The sequence below is a fragment of the Cyprinus carpio genome, unplaced genomic scaffold, assembly GCF_018340385.1.
Source record: "Cyprinus carpio isolate SPL01 unplaced genomic scaffold, ASM1834038v1 S000006534, whole genome shotgun sequence".
In the NCBI taxonomy this organism is placed as follows: domain Eukaryota; kingdom Metazoa; phylum Chordata; class Actinopteri; order Cypriniformes; family Cyprinidae; genus Cyprinus; species Cyprinus carpio.
Genome location: NW_024879199.1, coordinates 211,872 through 232,172, shown reverse-complemented (window position 1 = coordinate 232,172; position 20,301 = coordinate 211,872). Strand labels below are relative to the sequence as shown.

General features: G+C 35.3%; 1 protein-coding gene across 6 annotated transcripts in view; it reads left to right on the top strand.

The window, feature by feature from the left end:
• The first annotated feature begins 155 nt into the window (after window positions 1–155).
• The window catches only part of LOC109109084 (liprin-beta-2-like), a 32,929-nt gene continuing 12,783 nt past the window's right edge, over window positions 156–20,301 (top strand). The window contains exons 1-14 of one of the 6 annotated variants that reach the window (XM_042754513.1): window positions 158–409; window positions 1,313–1,426; window positions 5,408–5,494; window positions 6,440–6,553; window positions 9,524–9,655; window positions 12,269–12,424; window positions 15,959–16,051; window positions 16,301–16,412; window positions 17,230–17,262; window positions 17,731–17,792; window positions 18,622–18,697; window positions 19,813–19,907; window positions 20,019–20,086; window positions 20,173–20,215. In XM_042754513.1, the coding sequence (XP_042610447.1) occupies window positions 6,542–6,553; window positions 9,524–9,655; window positions 12,269–12,424; window positions 15,959–16,051; window positions 16,301–16,412; window positions 17,230–17,262; window positions 17,731–17,792; window positions 18,622–18,697; window positions 19,813–19,907; window positions 20,019–20,086; window positions 20,173–20,215 (882 nt within the window). In that variant the 5' untranslated portion in view covers window positions 158–409; window positions 1,313–1,426; window positions 5,408–5,494; window positions 6,440–6,541. Of the gene's footprint in view, window positions 410–1,312; window positions 1,427–5,407; window positions 5,495–6,439; window positions 6,554–9,178; window positions 9,656–12,268; window positions 12,425–15,958; window positions 16,052–16,300; window positions 16,413–17,229; window positions 17,263–17,730; window positions 17,793–18,621; window positions 18,698–19,812; window positions 19,908–20,018; window positions 20,087–20,172; window positions 20,216–20,301 lie in introns of those variants that run through there. The other 5 variants (XM_042754509.1, XM_042754511.1, XM_042754510.1 and 2 more) reach the window with 5 other exon arrangements.

The window sequence follows — 20,301 nt, the reverse complement described above, 5'->3', positions numbered from 1 at the left end:
TGTGTTAATGTTGAGTCTAAGGAGATGGTATAAGTTTAGAAACAAGAGGAAAAAATGGTTTGGCAAAGGAAAAAAGAGTGGAGGAGGAGTGTAAAGGAGGGGAAAAGGGAGGGGAAAAAAGAAAAAAAGAAAATGAGGGCAGTTGGCAGGAGTGAGGCCTGATATTACAGACCGCTTCTTCAAACCAGATGCTCAGGAACCTAAACCAAAGGCTAAACTTAGTAGTAAAGACAAAGAAGAAGAGAAAGAACTCACAGTCTTTACACGAAGGGTGAAAAGAAAGAAAGAGGCATTCACTCTCCTCATGTCTGAGATAGTTATAATGCTAGGAGACTTAAGGATCTTATAATGGCCCTGCAAAATGGAATGGGACGTTGATTTTTACAAACACTTTGCATGGCTTAAGAAGGTAAGCATGACCTTTTCTGTTCTTGTATACTTCTTTTTTTTTTTTTCATTCATGTCCATCTAAATGCTTAATATTGCATTTGAAATACTTTAAGAACAACTTAATAATCTGTTCATTAGTGGATGTTTTATATGATTAATGGGTTAAGCACCAAGTGAGATGCAAATCCATGCAAAAGCCTTTTTTAAGGTTTATTTAATTGTTGGTTATGACAACAGTACTTCTATTAGATATGCATTTATTATATTTATATTGTGTATCCAGATGTGCAGTGTAGTCAAGTGCACAGTCCCATTAAAGTATGCCAGATTGTGGTAGTCAACTGAAAACTGAATCCTCCACAACCACCTAGAACTAGGAAATTTCAGCATGCAAATTGTGGGAAATAAATAAATAAATAAATAAATAAATAAATAAATAAATACTCAGTGGGTGCAATTACTTAAATTAAATAATCCCTAATGTAAAATGCATGTGATATTCAATACGTGTTCATGGCATTAAAAGTTTATGTTGGATTGTGAGTGCTATATACTGTATAAGGACAGACTGCTTACTTTTGTTTTAAGCATGCAACATGTTTTTCATAAGATGCTGTGCAGCATTCTGTGGGATTGTCCAAATGCATATATATTAGCTACATCGCCCAGCCCTAGAGCCTGCGTTGTATGCCATCAGCTTTTTTGTCTTTGAGAGCTATTTGTTTACATAGCAGCATATGATTATTGTGAAACTCTCAACCAACCATTTCAGGAAGTGTGTCCACCATGTCGTAGATATCTGACACATGCAGACACACAAGTTGTGTGTTATGTGCTTGGGTGAGAAGCATGCATGTTCAGTTCTTGAGAAAGCTGATGAAGAAGCTCGCATTTGAAGTTAGCATTTGTCTCTGTTTTCTAGAGAGATGTGGTAAAGATGTCTGTCCCCCTGGCTTTGGACCCTCTATGGCCGAGGCACAGCATATACTCATCTTGTAGGGGCTGCAGTTCGAGTTGACAGAGGAATTGGAGAGAGGTACGTCTCTCTTGTGGTCCTGTCAGACACTTGAGGATCCTGGAGAGGCATCTTTTGAGTCTTCTGATCCAGCAGATAGCATTTTGCTGGCAATATCCAAACAGGAAGAGATGGATATGATCGAATAAGGCATGGATGTTTGCAAGTGAGCTTTCCCAGCCTCCCAGCCCTGCATACAAGGAGCTGCTGGATGTGATTTCCCCATTATGTTTGGGCAGTAAAGCTGTAGCTCTCCTGTGGTTCCCTATGGGTACAGTTTTTTAGATGATATGTTTGCTCGCCTCAGGTAGTGGCAGGGTAAGGAAACTAGAAATGTTCTCTCTGGGTCAGTATTCCCTATAGGTGGTGTCTAGCAGTTGACCCACAAGGAAGGGATGCCATGCTTCGGGCCTGCCAGCAATGTTTTCTTTAGACAAATAAATTAATGATGTACATTCATGCACCCTCTTATACCCTTGGGCACACCTGTAGTGATGTCATGGACTGTCGATGGCCAATGGAATTGTCAGGATTTGACACATGCTTCAGACACTTCATAATCAGTATCTCGTTCCTCTTCTTAGGGTACACTCGTAACCCAAGACGCTCTTCTAATCTTGTCCTGGAGGTCCACTGTAGAGTTTAACTACAACCTTTATCAAACACAAACTAATCAAAGTCTTCAGGAAGACCAGCACATTGCAGCCAGGTTAGATTGATAAGGAATGAAGGTAAATTATGCAGGACTGTGGACCTCCAGGGTCAATATAAAGAACACTTGTGCCGCCCTTATGTACACGACTTTCAAAGTCCTTGAATTGTTTGTTTGTCTGTTTGTTTGTTTTTCAACACAGTACACAACTGTCATTGTCAGTTCCAGTCAAAACACATTTTATACTACAGGACTTGGATCGGAGATAGAATAGATATTGAACCAGCTAAATTGGCATTTAGATCATAGGGGTGGGAATCTTTAGGCACTTCACAATCTGATCCGATTCTGATTCTGGGAATTCTGATTCCGATTCCAAAATGATTCTTGATCTACATTTTTTCCCTAATTAATTCTTCTTCTGTGCAAATGAATCTTTACAACTTTACATTTTAACCAAAATTGTAGTTTCTATGCTTTTTTCTTTAATAGTTGGAATCTCTGTATGTCAGTACTGCCATCTTAAAAATAGGTGTGAATCTTCACTGGTTTCACGATTCAATTCAATTATCATCATCATTATCAACTCAATATCACGATGCATTTCATTCTCAGTTTTCTATATTACTGCACATGGATACATTTTCATATTAATTTTATATCAAATTTAATGTGTTCAAAATTTCCTTTATTTATTAAATAAGCAGACTACTTTTTAAAAGAATTACTTTAAGTTTTATTCAAGTATCCGAAAGTTTACATACAATAGGCTTAGTTATGGGGTTTTCTTTTTTCCTCAGCATTACTGCCATTTGATTTTTATTGAAGAGATCGTAGACAGTGGCAGTTTTAACAGGCTGCATTTACACTAATGCACAGATCTATTTTGTTATAGCAGATGTTCTGTCCTGCTCTGAAAACATAACTGAATGTATTTACATCAATTTAATATAAAAGTATTCGGAGATGCAAGTGCATTTAACTGCAGCCGCGATCGAGCTTCAGGAAAGCAAAAACAAAGAGCATGTGAAAGTCTGCCAGAGCGCGAGTTTTGTGCATCTAATAGTACTGCATTCCAAACAGCATAAATTAATTTAAGTCCATGTTCAGTGCTGCACACTAATATATATATATATATATAATATATATATATATATATATATATATATATATATATATATATATACAGGTCGTTCTCAAAAAATTAGCATATTGTGAAAAAGTTCATTATTTTCCATAATGTAATGATAAAAATTAAACTTTCATATATTTTAGATTCATTGCACACCAACTGAAATATTTCAGGTCTTTTATTGTTTTAATACTGATGATTTTGGCATACAGCTCATGAAAACCCAAAATTCCTATCTCAAAAAATTACCATATCATGAAAAGGTTCTCTAAACGAGCTATTAACCTAATCATCTGAATCAACTAATTAACTCTAAACACCTGCAAAAGATTCCTGAGGCTTTTTAAAAACTCCCAGCCTGGTTCATTACTCAAAACCGCAATCATGGGTAAGAGGTTAACCCAGAAGGCCATCATTGACACCCTCAAGCGAGAGGGTAAGACACAGAAAGAAATTTCTGAACGAATAGGCTGTTCCCAGAGTGCTGTATCAAGGCACCTCAGTGGGAAGTCTGTGGGGAAGGAAAAAGTGTGGCAAAAAAAACATTGCACAACGAGAAGAGGTGACCGGACCCTGAGGAAGATTGTGGAGAAGGACCGATTCTAGACCTTGGGGGACCTGCGGAAGCAGTGGACTGAGTCTGGAGTAGAAACATCCAGAGCCACCGTGCACAGGCGTGTGCTTTTGAACCAGAAACAGCGGCAGAAGCGCCTGACCTGGGCTACAGAGAAGCAGCACTGGACTGTTGCTCAGTGGTCCAAAGTACTTTTTTTTCGGATGAAAGCAAATTTTGCATGTCATTCGGAAATCAAGGTGCCAGAGTCTGGAGGAAGACTGGGGAGAAGGAAATGCCAAAATGCCTGAAGTCCAGTGTCAAGTACCCACAGTCAGTGATGGTCTGGGGTGCCATGTCAGCTGCTGGTGTTGGTCCACTGTGTTTTATCAAGGGCAGGGTCAATGCAGCTAGCTATCAGGAGATTTTGGAGCACTTCATGCTTCCATCTGCTGAAAAGCTTTATGGAGATGAAGATTTCGTTTTTCAGCACGACCTGGAACCTGCTCACAGTGCCAAAACCACTGGTAAATGGTTTAATGACCATGGTATTACTGTGCTCAATTGGCCTGCCAACTCTCCTGACCTGAACCCCATAGAGAATCTGTGGGATATTGTGAAGAGAAAGTTGAGAGACGCAAGACCCAACACTCTGGATGAGCTTAAGGCCGCTATCGAAGCATCCTGGGCCTCCATAACACCTCAGCAGTGCCACAGGCTGATTACCTCCATGCCACGCCGCATTGAAGCAGTCATTTCTGCAAAAGGATTCCCGACCAAGTATTGAGTGCATAACTGAACATAATTATTTGAAGGTTGACTTTTTTTGTATTAAAAAACACTTTTCTTTTATTGGTCGGATGAAATATGGTAATTTTTTGAGATAGGAATTTTGGGTTTTCATGAGCTGTATGCCAAAATCATCAGTATTAAAACAATAAAAGACCTGAAATATTTCAGTTGGTGTGCAATGAATCTAAAATATATGAAAGTTTAATTTTTATCATTACATTATGGAAAATAATGAACTTTTTCACAATATGCTAATTTTTTGAGAAGGACCTGTATATATTAGCAGTAATATATATATATATATATATATATATATATATATATATATATATTACTGCTACTTCGTCTTTATACCCACAAAATGCAAACACACATTGTATTTAAGAACATTTGTATTTGTATGTGAACATGCATACGACATTTAATTAAACATCAAAACAACCATTCTTGTTATTTGATGTTTTCTGTGACATAATACAGACCATTATGCACTGTTTTACATTGTTTTATAGAGCAAATATTCAGATGCAAATCTTGTTAGTACATTAAATATTTTACACATCACTGACATATTCCACAGATTACTTGAGCTTTAATGCATGGAGCTTGTGTACCAAAACCTTATTATCAAAATAAACCTCTTAAGAAATTCCTCTCTAAAACCCTACATGGGCTGGGTATAGTGAAATCTTGCCAAAGAGCTGTGAACTATTCAATAGAAACAGAATCATACAGGGTGTTGAGAAACGATAAACAGCCGGTTACTGTATGCATATGTAACAGTAGTTGTGGGCTTTATGTGTAATGATTCTTAGTGTTTCACTTTCTTCTCTGTTGATTGTTAACATAACTCTAACTACCTGTGAACCACAGATCAATGTTCAAGGCTCAGGCAATGGTGAGAGCTACCAGGAGCGACTGTCTCGTCTAGAAGGAGATAAAGAGTCTCTTGTGTTACAGGTAAAAACGTGGGCAAATTGTTACAATTACTTTCTTAAAGTGCATCTAAAGAGCATTTGTTTCAATAAATAGTTTAAACATCAGTGCTGTATGACATCAATGTAATCAAGTTTGAATAGGAACAACATTGACAGCATACAAAATGTAACATTAGTTTCATAAATGTCTGTTTTATGAAGACATTTTGCGAAAACCTTTTTAGTTATAGCTTAAAATAATTGAAGAAAACCGTTAAGTGTTCCTACTGTAGCCAAACCAGTACAATTGTGGTGTTTCATGGGTACAGACAGGGCTTAACGGATTAGTCCTGTTCTGGCTTGTTGGGTTTTTGACAGTAAGTACACGTGGGTGCTTCGACTGGGGTTGACGAGAATATTGCTTTAATTTGTTTGAAACTCTGAATAACCCAATGATTATTTATATGTTGGGACTTTCAAATGATTAATCATGATTAATTGCATCCAAAATAAAAGTTTTTGTTTACATAACATATATATGTATACTGTGTATATTTATTATGTATTTATAAATACATACACATACACTATATATTTAGAAAATATTTACATGTATATAGATTTGTATATTTATATTCTTATATTTTTATATTAGATCTAAATATATTTAATATATAATCATTACATTTTTCTTAAATATATACATGCATGTGTTTATATTTATACATGTATAATAAATATACACAGTCTACACATATGTTATGTAAACAAAAAAAATATATATACATTTTGGATGCAATTAATCATGAATAATTGTTTGAAAGCACTAGTATATGTATATTCAGTCTAATTAGGAATAGAATAATGAGTGTGATTAGACTCTGAATAATTTATACTTTACTTTTTTCATACCTGGGATAAACTTTAGAAGGACAATGGACAAAGATGATGAACCTCAAATGAAACTTAAATTAAACCTGTTCCTCAGGTGGGTGTGTTGACAGATCAGGTGGAGGCTCAGGGAGAGAAGATCAGACACCTGGAGAATTCTCTTGGTGAATATCAGCACAAGCTCAACTCCACTGAGGAGATGCTTCAACAGGTAGTAATATATATATATATATATATATATATATATATATATATATATATATATATAATACATTATATATACAAATTATTTTCATTTTCCTGTTTGTATTAGAATTTATTCAAACACTGAATAATTACAGTAAATCCATCAAAGTATTTGCCACTTTGCAAAGTATGCATTAGACTCTGTCAGATTCAAAAAGCAACCAATGCTGATATGTGTTGCGCAAAATGTAAAGAGCACTAAAATATTCACACATTTACATCATTAGTCATCTGCTGTTTATCCAGCGTACATTCCTTCACACTGACTGGGACGGCCTGGAGCGGTCATGCATTAAAGAGTTCGGGTTTCTGAAGGCAGTAGGTTTCTTAGTTGACTTGTCACTTTTTTGACAGTGATCCTATTTTCAGAGACCTGAGCCATATCTATAGATCTGAATACCATAGAGACTTGACATTGGGCATTTGTGATTCAGAAAATATAAAAATGTGGTTCCTATAATTTTAGTCTTTAAACAGCTATGATTTAAAAGGAATCTAATTGCTCACATTAAGAGAAAAAATCTGCACCTGATGTGCCTGAAAAGCAACTTTGGCATCTGTGTGGAAATTCTTCGGTGGGATTCCAGGAAACTGGTCATCACATCACCTTGGCAACTCAAATATTTAAATATATAAATATATAAATATAAGTAGTGGTGGTGTTCCAGAGCCGGCATTGACATGGACATTCAAATTGGCTTGGGAATTAGCTAAAAGCAGGTAACCTGCTTTTTCTTCTGTAATCAGCCAGTGTCCAGTAAAAAAAAAAAAAAAAAAAAAAAAAACAATGTTGTATGAAAGTAAGAAGTAAGAGAGAAGCAAAGTTGTCTTGAAGCTTTGACGTTTTAGTAGACCTGCTAGAGGCATTAGGACCATTTATGAAGATAAAATCTTTCGAGGCATGGTAAGACATCCATACCATTTTTCAAGGACAAAATTGACATTCCGCTGCTTGTAAATTTATTTATTTTTCTCATAAGCTAATTGCATATTTCTGTTTAACTCACCTTTGCTTTGAAAACTCTTTGGTTGATTAAATCTCCAGTCTTCAGATGGGAAGCTTTTCAGGGCATGTGGCTGTGGTCATTGAGGTTTTGGCCTTCAAAGGCAACTGCTATTCCAGTGACATGGGCCTAATATTTTCCATATGCTGTCTTTGAAAGACTTGGAGCTCACGTAAAACTCTTCAGCACAAGCTACTGACATTTTGAAATGTTTTTTGGGGCTTCTGTATTGTGAAATAGATTTATGTTCAGTGTCTGAGTTTAACCATCAAGATCAAAGAAGGCAAGACACTGCTTTTATGTTTTACACCAAGGGTTCTCAAAGTTTTATTTTATAAATCGACCACTTATTCAGTTGATTTGCATTGAAACAAATCAGCCAGTCTATTGGGCTGTAGCTGCTGGTAGCATGTTTAAAACAAGCATTCAGGTGATCTTTATTTAGTGTTGATGTGTATTTGTATTTGATCATCTTCAAATTGAAAAATACTGTTTCACACAGGTATGTACAACAGCTTCTCGCATCTCAGCATGTCTAACAGACATTTCTTGTTAAATGACGGACCATCACCTTCAGCTTATCCTGGCTAAGACAGAACTGTTTGTGGTTTCAACAAACCCATCACTTTGTTAAAATTTCACCATCTAGTTAGGCTCATCAACCATAATTACTTAAAAAACAGCTAGAAACCTTGGAGTTGTGATTGCTGATAAGCTGAATTTCTCAGACTACATTGCTAAGCTGCAGATTTGCTTTATACAACATAAGGAAGATCAGGCCTTTCTTTCAGACCATGCAACCCAACTCCTTGTTAAAGCTCTTGTTCTATCCAGACTGGACTATTGCAATGCTCTCTTGGCAGGTCTTCCAGCCACTTCTATCAAACCTCTACAATTTATCCAAAATGCCACTGCAAGATTAATCTTTAATGAGCTGAAAAGAACACACGTCACACCTCTGTTCAATCAATTTGCACTGGCTACCGGTAGCTGCTCGCATAAAATTCAAGGCATCAATATTTGCCTACAAAACCAGCATTGGCTCTGCACCCCTTTACCTAAATTCATTACTTTAGAGTTATTTGCCCTCTAGAAGCTTGCGTTCTGCAAGTGAACAACACATTATTGGGCCATCTCAAAGAGACACAAAATCACTTTCACTGACTTTTTCATTAACTGTTCCCTCCTGGTGGAATGACCTGCCCAACTCAATCCGAGCAGCTGAGTCCTTAGCCATCTTCAAGAAACGACTAAAAACACATCTGTTCCATCTTAATCTGACCCTCTAACTCCTAGCACTTTCTATTCTATTTTAATTCTACTTTATCTATTTATCTTCTTTTTTTTTTTAGAAAAAACACTAGCTTTATATTTCTTCTATTCTATCTACCTGTTTTTCTTTGTGTGTGTGTGTGTGTGTGTGTGTATATATATATATATATATATATATATATATATATATATATATATATAAACTTGCTAAGTGTACTGTGTTAGGCTGACTGAGACTTATCATTTGCACTTATTGTTGCTCTTTTGTTAGTTTTGATTGCTTCTATTGTCCTCATTTGTAAGTCGCTTTGGATAAAGGTGTCTGCTAAATGACTAAATGTAGTTTTATTTAATTGTTTTATCTTTGATTCTGTGTTGGTGTTTTTACACCCATTCTGTTTACTATAATCAAATGTAATGCACTTTTCCCACTACGATCAGAACTTTCAAGATCTGTCTCATGCTCTCTCTCATGTGTCAGTCCCTGCGAGAGAAGTGGGTAAATATAGCCCTCATAACCTGTGTATATTTAGCCATTGTGGGACAGCAAAGTACAGAGATTTTGAACGGACTTTGTGCCTCTTTAAGAGTCCAGTTCCTTAGTTTCCTTCATTTGTGTGCATGTGCATGTGTTTACATTTGTGTGTGGACTCTCATAGGAGCTTCTGAACAGGAGTTCTCTAGAGTCACAGAAGCTGGGGTTGATGGAGGAAGTGTCCTGTCTAAAACTGAAGCTGGGGAACATGGAAGAGAAACACATCAAGAGTGCTGAGAGACAACATAAAGCTGAGGTAAAACTCTTATAAAATCTAAGATAAAACTCAACAGATTCTGATTGCACCCAAAATGGATTAAGAGATGCAGATAGAAGACTATAGTCTGTATACAATGTGGTCTTATACCCCCCCTGAAGCTAACTTATTTAGGCTACAACCAGTGGATATGTAGTGTATTGAATTATATAGACATAATATATATATATATATATATATATATATATATATATATATATATATATATATATATATATATATATATATATATATATATATAACATAGAACTTTGTGAATTGCACAGATCCAATTCAGATCCAATTTTACCACAGATCTGGAGCAGAGTGGCACTGATATGTACTCAAAATTGCTGAAATGAAATGATGTAACCTATGTTCACATGCAAGAACAACAACAACAACAACAACAACAAAAACTGTTAAGGGACCAAGTAAGCTCAGTTTTTGACCAATAATCTCAAAAGCGCCATATATCATTAAATTTTTCAGTCTTGTAAACAAAGTCTTGTCTCTTAAAGTCTTGTAAACTCTGTTATCTATTTTCTAGAAGAAAAAAAAACCCTGCTGTTTTGACTTACGTCAAATAATTTGTGTCTTTTAATTTACAGTGTTCTATTTTCATGTAATTACTATGTTCAGAGTAACTACTGTGGGACAAACTGGTTGATCTAAAATATACCTTTCCTCTGACATTACGATGTGCTGGCATAAGCTGTGTGTGTTTGTGTGGTTGTGTACCTTTCATTTAACCATTATCGGCCTCATGCAATACAAGCAGACAAATTTCTATGTAATGGTCTTGAACAGTCTAGTCTAAATGAAAAGCCAGAGTGTTTTTAGCAGGGATAGAGTGTTAAGAATGACCTCAGTGTGATGTCTGACAACTGCTGGGCTTCACACAGTTAAAGAATGACACCAATCCACCCGTGAGCACTCTCTCTCTCTCTCTCTCTCTCTCTCTCTTCCTCACTCACGAGGTCCTGGCTTTCTACCTGATATAGATAGGCCAGTTTATCATCTAGTTTACCATGCTGTTGGTGTCACATGGCGTCTCACATGAAAGTTATTTTATCCACGTGCTGGAGACGACAGTACAACATTTTTAACTTTTATTAGAACACATGCTCCTTTGCTGTAAAAGATGCTACAGGAGTCTGTGTTTGACAGGTTATTATTATTATTATTATTATTATTATTATTATTATTATTATTATTATTATTATTATTATTTTACTTTATAAACTTCATGGCTGTCTTTGCTTTTGAAAGTTACAGTTATTTTTGTCACAACTTTTGGTGCCTGACATACTAAAAGTTAAGGGGTTATTATAGGTTATGAAGCCATTATGGTTCACACTGGAAAGCCAAGTTCCTCAGCTAACGACAGCTTTATGCATTAAATTGTGAGTTAACTTGATATGTTTTTAAAGATTAGTACTCAGACGATGAAGTTATTTCAAACACCACATTGGAAACTGGTTTGTGTTCAAATCATGATTACCCATACAGTATATCCTGGAAAAGAAATTTAGTCACTTGGCTCTTTAACAAAAGCTCTTATATTTGAGACCTTGGCTTGTGTGAAATGGGTCAGTGAGATATTTACTCGTTTAAAAGAATATTTCAGAAAGCCCAAGCTGATAGGAGCAGACAGCATGTTTTCTCATTGCGGTTTGTTTAAAAGGCTAGTAGATGAGCTGTTGAGTGATGTTTATGAATGATCCTGAAATGTTCCATTGTATTAAACCAACAGAGTGTCCTGGAAAAGCAGAATGAAAGAAACACTAATTTGTAAGAAATAGCATGCTCTCATGATTATGCATAACTTTTAGTTTTGGTTATTGAGTACTCACCTTGTTAAAACAAACAAACAAACAAACAACAAATACTACATTTGTATTGTATAAAATGATAGACCACAGTTTATTATATATATATATATATATATATATATTTTTTTTTTTTTTTTTTTTTTTTTTTTTTTTTTTTTTTTTTTTTTTTTTTTTTTCTCGATTGGTCATAATTTAGTTTGGGGATCAATTCTCAGCTTTGTGAACATATGTTGATTAGTTATCTAGCCAGAAAGAATCATGAGCAGAAACGTTTTTATTTTGGGTATGTCATTTCTATCTCCATGCCGAAAATGGGGGGTGACTGGTAAGGGGTTAAGTAACTACAGAACTATGCCTTTTGCCTCAAAAAACTCATAATTTGCTGCTCATTAATAGTTAGAAAGGTAGTAAGTTTAGGTATATATATATACAAAATATATAACACTTATATTTAAACTATGAATCTGTTGTTTGTAGTGGTACTAAACTGTGTTTATGTGTAATGACACTGACTGATAATTATTATACATATAAAATGATGTTACCATTCATTATTTATAATGGTTGGGAAGAGAAAAGCACAAGAGGAAAGGATATATCAGAGGTTACATCTAGAAAACACAAAGGAGACAAGTGATTTAATAATCTAATTATTCAAGCAACCCGCAGAACACAGACAGGAGGAAAATACTGCATGTCTGCTTCCCATAATCCATTCTTTCCACTTTCTCTTACCTTCTTTTATCCATTCTTCCCTAATGCTATTCCTTTCTGACAGAGTGTAGTGAATCTGATTAGCGAGCTTCAGGAGCAGATGTGTAGGATTCGACAGGAAATCTCTAGTAAGATCCAAGAGAAGCCAGCGGAGATGGTCCCAGGGGAAAGTTGTGGCAGTGAGCCAGCACATGCCTCTCTGACTGAGCCAAAGCCAGCGGTGGGTCTGAGACCTGGACACATTTAAACACTGTGGAAATGTGAAATAAATAATTGTGGACACCCTTTGGATCTGACAGGTTTAAAGTCATAGTCTGTAATCTGCAAAACACAAAAAAAAACAAACATAGTTTGTGTTTATGAAATGGTGTCCAAATTAGTAACACTTTATTTTGAACAGCCCATTTTAGATATGAGTATATGAGATATAAGTAACTTTGCAACTTCATGACAACTACCAGACAAAAAGTATTAGTAGACAGTCTGCTTAATTTCTGCAAAAAATTTATTTTGATGGTCCCTCAACAAGCCTTATGCTAACTGTAAGTAACTTTGCAAGTATATATCAACGTATTCTACTAACTCTAACCCTAACCCTAACCTAATAGTCTAAAGAGTGTTAGTGGAAAAGTGATTGCAAAGTTACTTATATTTTGTAGATTGTCTAAAGTGGACATGGACAATCAAAATAAAGTGCAACAGTTAGAATTGTTTTGTATTAAATGGATGGCATCTTTCTATACTTATGCATTGTTATTGATCAATAGTGTTTGTTTTAGTATGATTTCTAATAGAGCTCATCAGTGACTTTATTTTAAAATAATGTTTAACCATTTGAACATGTTGCGCACAGAATTTAGAATGAACTGTTTTTCAGCTGTTTATGCAGACATCTTACTGGGATCAAGTACTGTAAACTGTGTAATAGAATGAGTCTGTGATTTGTTGTTGTTGTTGTTTTTTAAATGCAATTTCTTGTCAGACAATTTATTGCTGTGTTTTATGAGGCCAGCTGCATAAACTGTTTAGACTAGTCTTAAAAAAGTTAGTCATCTATTTTTATTTATTTATTTATTTATTTTAAAGACTGGTCATAACTTTTTAAATTCAGTTATGAAAAGGTAGATTGTTCTTATTTGTATTGGAAAAGGAAGACTGATACCCCTTGGCAACCGTTAGTTGGTCAAACTAGCTCTTTAGACACAGTCTTAACATGGTGGATAAGTTTAGGCTACTGGCCCATGTTCTAGCATTACCAAATCCCATACTATATATGCAGTCACTAGCTAACTTCATCAAGATAGCCTGACAAAACAGTATTGCTAGATGCATTTCCCATTGCCATCTTAAAAGTTTATTTTCTAATTCAGCAAGCTCTTTTTTAAATTTGGAAAATGTAATTCTACACCTAGAATTTGGCTATTAAACTATTCATTTTAAATCAAATGAATGGCTTATACAGTAGCATACAGTATATAATTGCGTAAGAAGTTCTGGGAAGGTCTTGGAATGATTGGTAGTGCATAAACTGTGCTGTCTCTTATCTGTCAGTAGATTTATTTATTATTTATTTTTATTTTTTTTTGGCTGTAGTTATGTCTAAATTGCTTGAAAAAGCAATATTTTCTATTGTTTAACCCTTTCTATTGTTTACCAGAAGGGTGGCCAGTCCTGTTCCTGCAGATCCATCTTCCTGTAAAGTTCTGCTCCTACCCTACTGTAATCAAACACACCTGAACCAGCTAATTAAGACTGGTGTGTTGGTGTAGGGTTGGACCTAGGCTGCGTACAGTTCACTTTTAGACATGCACTCGCGAACTTCCCTAAGCACTTACCCCCGGGGGAATCCCCGCCGTCATTTTGAAGCACGTTCCACTTCGTCAAGTGGACAATGGGAGTTTACATGGAAATACCCTCAACCCCTCGATTTTGACTGAGGGACCGAGTCTGCTTCATATGCACACTTCAGGCCGCTCTATAGATCACAATGCAATACGGCTATGACATCATCACAAATCACGTTTAATTTACCCCCACCCAAAAAACTCTATAATATATAGAATCTATATACGATCTGGGAAAACCCATCAGATGTCGCCTGGGACATTTGCAGAAAATTTGAAAAATAGGTAGAATGTCAATTTTTGTCAAAATTAGGGTTTCATTCAGTTATTATTCTGTAACATCTTGTCTATCATCTCTGAAAATATATTGGCAAAATTTGCTTGTTCAGTGCAGAAAAATTGTGATTTATTGCAACATGCAGAAAAGACTGTCTTTCTCTCATGTTAAGAACACGCTGCAGAGGTTCTTTCTCTTAAACAGTTAACCTATCAAAATAAACCACGTAACATATATAATAAAGGTGCATCAATGCACTTTTCCCGCCAGTCATGTGTAAACTATGGCACGCAAAGTTTATTTATTTATTTATTTTTTAAATATTGTGAGATGCGGAGCGCAAGAAAACAACACAGTCTGATGCTGCTCACTTAGATGATCTTGCTCGTCTCAGTCTGCTCAATCATGGTGATGTCAGTGTCCTAAAAGATGTTATAATGAACTATTTCATATCCAGAGATGAAGGATCGGATGATGAAGTTACTAAAGAGGAGGAGTCCGTTGACAGTCTGTTATATGCGCAGGTGTGCTGCGCTCTCTTTTCTAAAAATGTAAACTACAAGGTACACTATTCGTGCTATCTAAAGACTATGTCCATCATGATAAACAGCGGAAAACTGTCCTCTTCAGGGTAACGTTAGTCTGTTAGTGTAAATCGTTAAGTAGAAGTGAAACCCGTCTCACTTTAATCCCGTTTTTCTCCAAATTCCATTCCAGAAAATCATAGCTATCAGCCAACTTCAGATAGCCATAACTTTTGTTACGTTCAAGCTATGGACAAAATAAAAACAGTTTTGGAAAGGGCTTAAATCTTTCATATAGTATCAATACCTAAAAAAGGTCAAATTTCACCATGTGTTGGGTTTTCCTAGATCGCATCACATTTATAACAGCCCAAACACACCTATATACATATAGAATGCTGCACCGAACAAATTTTCTAAGCGATCAAGGGCTTAGGATGTTCCAATTCAGCCCATTCCAAGGGTTCCGCCAGTAGTGGGCACTCATGTAACTTAATCAATGTCATACATCCGAGTCAACGAGACGGAATGAAGTTAGTGAGTGAAGGGCATAAAAAAAGTGAACTGGAATGTAGCCCTAGACTCTGCTGGTATCACAGCTGGTTGTAAATGTAGTAGTTGAAGCAGGATCTATTTGCAACAATATTAAAATTTATTGAACAAAACACAGGATGCATGAAACATGAGACTGGACAACAAAAAAAAATATGCAAAAATAATGGACAACTCAACTGAAGTAAACACAGGGCTTAAATACACAGAGAACAAATCAGGGTAAGCAGAAACATCTGTGAACTACAGTTCTGAAACCATAGAAATTAACCAGTGGTGGGAAAATTGGAACAAAAAAATATTGGGTTAAACACAGGAACAAGGAAAACTAGAACAAAACCCAAGCAGACCTGCACAATCATGTGACAGCCGGAAGGTATTTATCCAGGAACAGGATTGGACAACCCTGCCTAAATAGACCATGGTAACCATGATGTATTACAACAATGTATTACAATACTTAATTGTTTTTTTTTTTTTTTTTTTTTTTTTTACGTGGGGACATTATTTATTCCCATATTACACTATTCATTACTGGTGTGTGCATTATTACACAGAACCTGCTTCAGGAGCTCAAGATGCTCAAGCATCGAATTGAAGAGCTGGAGCAGGAGAAGATGCAGTACGAGCAGAAGCTCAAGGTGACACAGGTACTGCAGCACAAATGTGATTGTGAATCACAAAGGCACACATTTTGTCCCAAAGTTGTTGTTCACATATTCCAATCTAACTCATGTTCTGATCAGCTGTGGTCAATGTAGCAATGTCTCTGCTTTCTATAATGTCCTTTTTATACTCTTGTAAATATTTACTTTGCCTTTTTATTCATGCATATCATTTTAATTAATTCATTTGTACATTTTTGGCTATATCATAATGAAGTGTTTTTACTCTCTCAGGCAGAGATCATGAGTTTACAGCAACTGCTGAGCTGTAAGAACTCTGAGATAGAGAGTCTACAGGCTCAGCTGCTCTCCAGAGCTCCAGTGTCTGTAGACAGCGCAGAAAGAGGTGCTGCTTTCTCTCTCAAATCCATCTTAAGGCTTGCCCTGATGCAGTCAATACTAATGTTAAAGGCTATTTAGCCCTTTGTATTTTTTACAGCTGTGTCTAATTAGTTGTGCAGGTCAATGCATGTTAATTAGTGATAGGCCGATATTTCTCAATTTGAGATAATTTGTCCCATAACTGTGTGCACTTGGCTAAGTAGCAAAAGTATTATATCTGCTGTGTTTAAATCAGTTGTTTGTCCGACTAATGAGGGACAGTGAGAGAGTTCAGGGAATGCATGCATTCCATATGCACTCAGTTTCGCATGCAGTTTTTGCATCCAGATGTTGTTAGTTACATACAGTACTATATATGAATAGCAGTATGAGTAGTATGTCCAAAAATGCAGTATTCATATAATAGTAGGGAAAACATAGCTAAGTGACTTGCTGCTTCCGAACGAGGTTCTGAAAAGCATGGCTGATGTTGCAGACTTTATAGAGCATACTTTATAAATGGCAGAGAATAAGTTCTTCATTAAATATAGAGCATACACTGACAGCACACAATTTCGGGAGCACATTGTCATTATTCTTGTAATTCCCTTTTGTGATGTTATAGTGGCACTGAAATTGCACACTTAGCCTTTAAATTATATCTGCATTACACTGGCCATTACCTCCCTTGCTCTTTAGATTTTGCAATTAGCCTTTGAAAAATACATATCGGTCAATCACTAATGTTGACAGCAGTTATTAGTAATTGCCATATGTGTATGCTGTGTGGTGTGGTAGCTAACAATGTTTCTTTTTCCTTACTACCATTCACTCACCATTAGAGGAGATATACAGAAGGAGACTCAACACCAAACGTAAGCTTGTTTATATTACACAAGTCCAATTAAATTGCTAGAAAGATTAATGCAGAATTCATCTGCGTACATAAAACTCATTTCATTTGATTGTGCAAGTTCTCACTTGTTTTTTATTGTTTTATGTGACCCCATAAACTCATGCCTGTGTAAGTGTCTTGTGAACTGGTGACTCTAAAATGAAGTTTATATTACCATTTATTGCTCCACTTGGCTTTCCATGGAAAAGTAAGATCAGTGTAATTCCTGTTTTCTATGTCTGTATATTTTAATTATGTTCAGGGAAGTAGATCTTAAACATTTGTGAGGTTTATTAAATTCTAGACTGAAGTTACTAGACACTGTAAACAATCTTGCAGATCTTAAATATATAGTTTGTGCATGGCTGTCCCATAAATTGTTTATTTCTTTTTTTCTTTTCTTTCTTTCTTTCTTTTTTTGTTTTTGTTTTTGTCTGTCTGTCAACAGATCAGGAGCTACAAAGGCTGAAGACAGGAATGGAATCACTTATTGAAGCAAATGATGAAAAAGTAGGATTTTAAATTTTTTTTTTTTACTTTAAACACACACACACACACACACACATATATATATATATATATATATACAGGTGCTGGTCATATAACTAGAATATCATCAAAAAGTTGATTTATTTCACTAATTCCATACAAAAAGTGAAACTTGTATATTATACTGTATTCATTCATTACACACAGACTGATATATTTCAAATGTTTATTTCTTTTAATTTAGGTACCCTAGTGAAAAATAAATATATGAAAATGTACTGTATTTGAAATGCATTTATTTTATGCCAAGTATACTACAAATACATTTTCATATTTTTTTTGTACTTAATAAAAATACCATGCAATTGTACTTTTAGTATACTAAACAGGTATACCTGATGGCCTGGTTTCACAAACGGGTTTAGCTTAAGCCAGGACTAGGCCTTAGTTAAATTAAGCAAATTTTACAAAAACACCTTAGAAGAAAACATTGCAGGTGTGCATCTTGACACAGAACAATGAAACTGACATATTTTAAGATATTTAAGATATATCCAAATTATAGCTCACTGGGTCAACTCTCTCCTCACCATGTTCACAGGGTGAGCAAGAGTAATTTTGAGCACACTGGACCCTTTGTTTCTCACACTGCCCTGTGTTTATGGATTTAAGTGTGTAGAATGTCTGTGGAACTGAAGCCAGAAGCAGTTTCCCCAGATATGTGCCAAATACTTGGACTTACAGTACCTATGGCAGAGACTGCCTTGTGTGCCATGTGATCAAATTTATTATTTGGTGTCTGTAATTTTTTTATTATTATTATTTATTTATTCTTTTTTCCTCCCTCCAGGATCGTCAAATAGAAGAGCTCAGTCTCCTCCTCAGCAAGTTCAGACAAATGAATTACATCATGACTTTAGTTCAAGGTAAATTCTTAAACTACTTTTTTTGCCTGTTTTATCAGATAGTCAATGGTTATATACCCATCAAAACCATTTTAAAGAGATTTGCCAGAACATATTTAAAATACAAAAAGGGCACTGCAATCATGCATTAAAAAAATGTGCATAACAGGTTTATTTTTATTTTTATTTTATTTTTTTTCTGACAAGCTCATTTTTATTCAAAGTTAAGTGATAATCTTTTGCTGATCAGGTAGAAATCGTTACATGAAGAGTGCATTGTTTGTTGGAAATGTCAATGAGATTAAATCAAAACCGAATGATTATTTTACTAAAATTAAATCACACTTGATGGGAGTTATGATCAGCTTTTGAAATATTGAATTCCAGATAGCTACCCTAGTGAAAAATAAATATATTAAAATGTACTGTATTTGAAATACATTTATTTTATGCCAAGTATACTGCAAATACATTTTCATATTTCTTTGTACTTAATAAAAATACCTTGCAATTGTACTTTTAGTATACTAAACAGGTATACCTGATGGCCTGGTTTCACAAACGGGTTTAGCTTAAGCCAGGACTAGGCCTTAGTTAAATTAAGATATTTAAGCAAATTTTACAAAAATACCTTAGAAGAAAACATTGCAGGTGTGCATCTTGACACAGAACATTGAAACTGACATATTTTAAGATATGTCAGAGCAAGATATTTTCAGTTGAGACAGCTCAAACATGCATTTTAGTCAGGGATTAGCTTAAGCCTTGTCTGTGAAACTGGGGGAAAGTCTGCTAAATCGGAACAACTAATTTTGTACTTTAATCAGTGAACTTGATTCATGTGGACTAAAGTCCAATTAAAGATACTGAAGTATATTTGATTGTGCTAAAGTGGAACTACTGCAAGTATACTTCAGGTACACTTTTACACATTTAAAGACTGATGTTGTTCAAAGTTCTTAAAATCTTCATCAATAGTGACATTAAGTTGGAATAAAGTTGGAATATTTCTTAATCAGTAAGTCTCGAGCGATATGTCAGTAAATATGTTAATATAGTTTAACTGTACTTATTATGAAATAAATGTATTTTAACTAGAGTAAAGCTTAATAATATGTAAACGATGCCTTCCTCAGACCCAGAAGACAAATCAGCACAGATAAACAGCGAAGATGGAAAACAGAACGGGACTGTAAAGATGAAGACTTTAACACATAAAGCTCATGCTGAGGTGTGTGTGTGTGTGTGTGTGTGTGTGTGTAGGTTCATGAGTATGAGTGGCTGCTGACACTTACATTTCCTGAACCATTTCTGAACTTATTTTTTTTTGTCTTTGATAAAGCTGACCTTTAGTAGCTCATCTCCTCTGCTGCTTTCTTCAGTTTCTTCTCAGAAAGATGCAAACCCCAGGTAAGAACGTTTGTACATGAATACCTACTGTAATTTCAAAAAGTAGAATACATGTCACATATGACTAGCAATGTTGTTTTCCTCAGGTCCATCGGTATGGAAGACTCTGAAAACAGCTCAGCACAAAAGGTTTGACCAAACAACCAGTCTAATTTATTTGAAGTTGATAGCTGTTGATACAGAAATATTTCTTTATGGTTTGTGTGTGTGGTTTA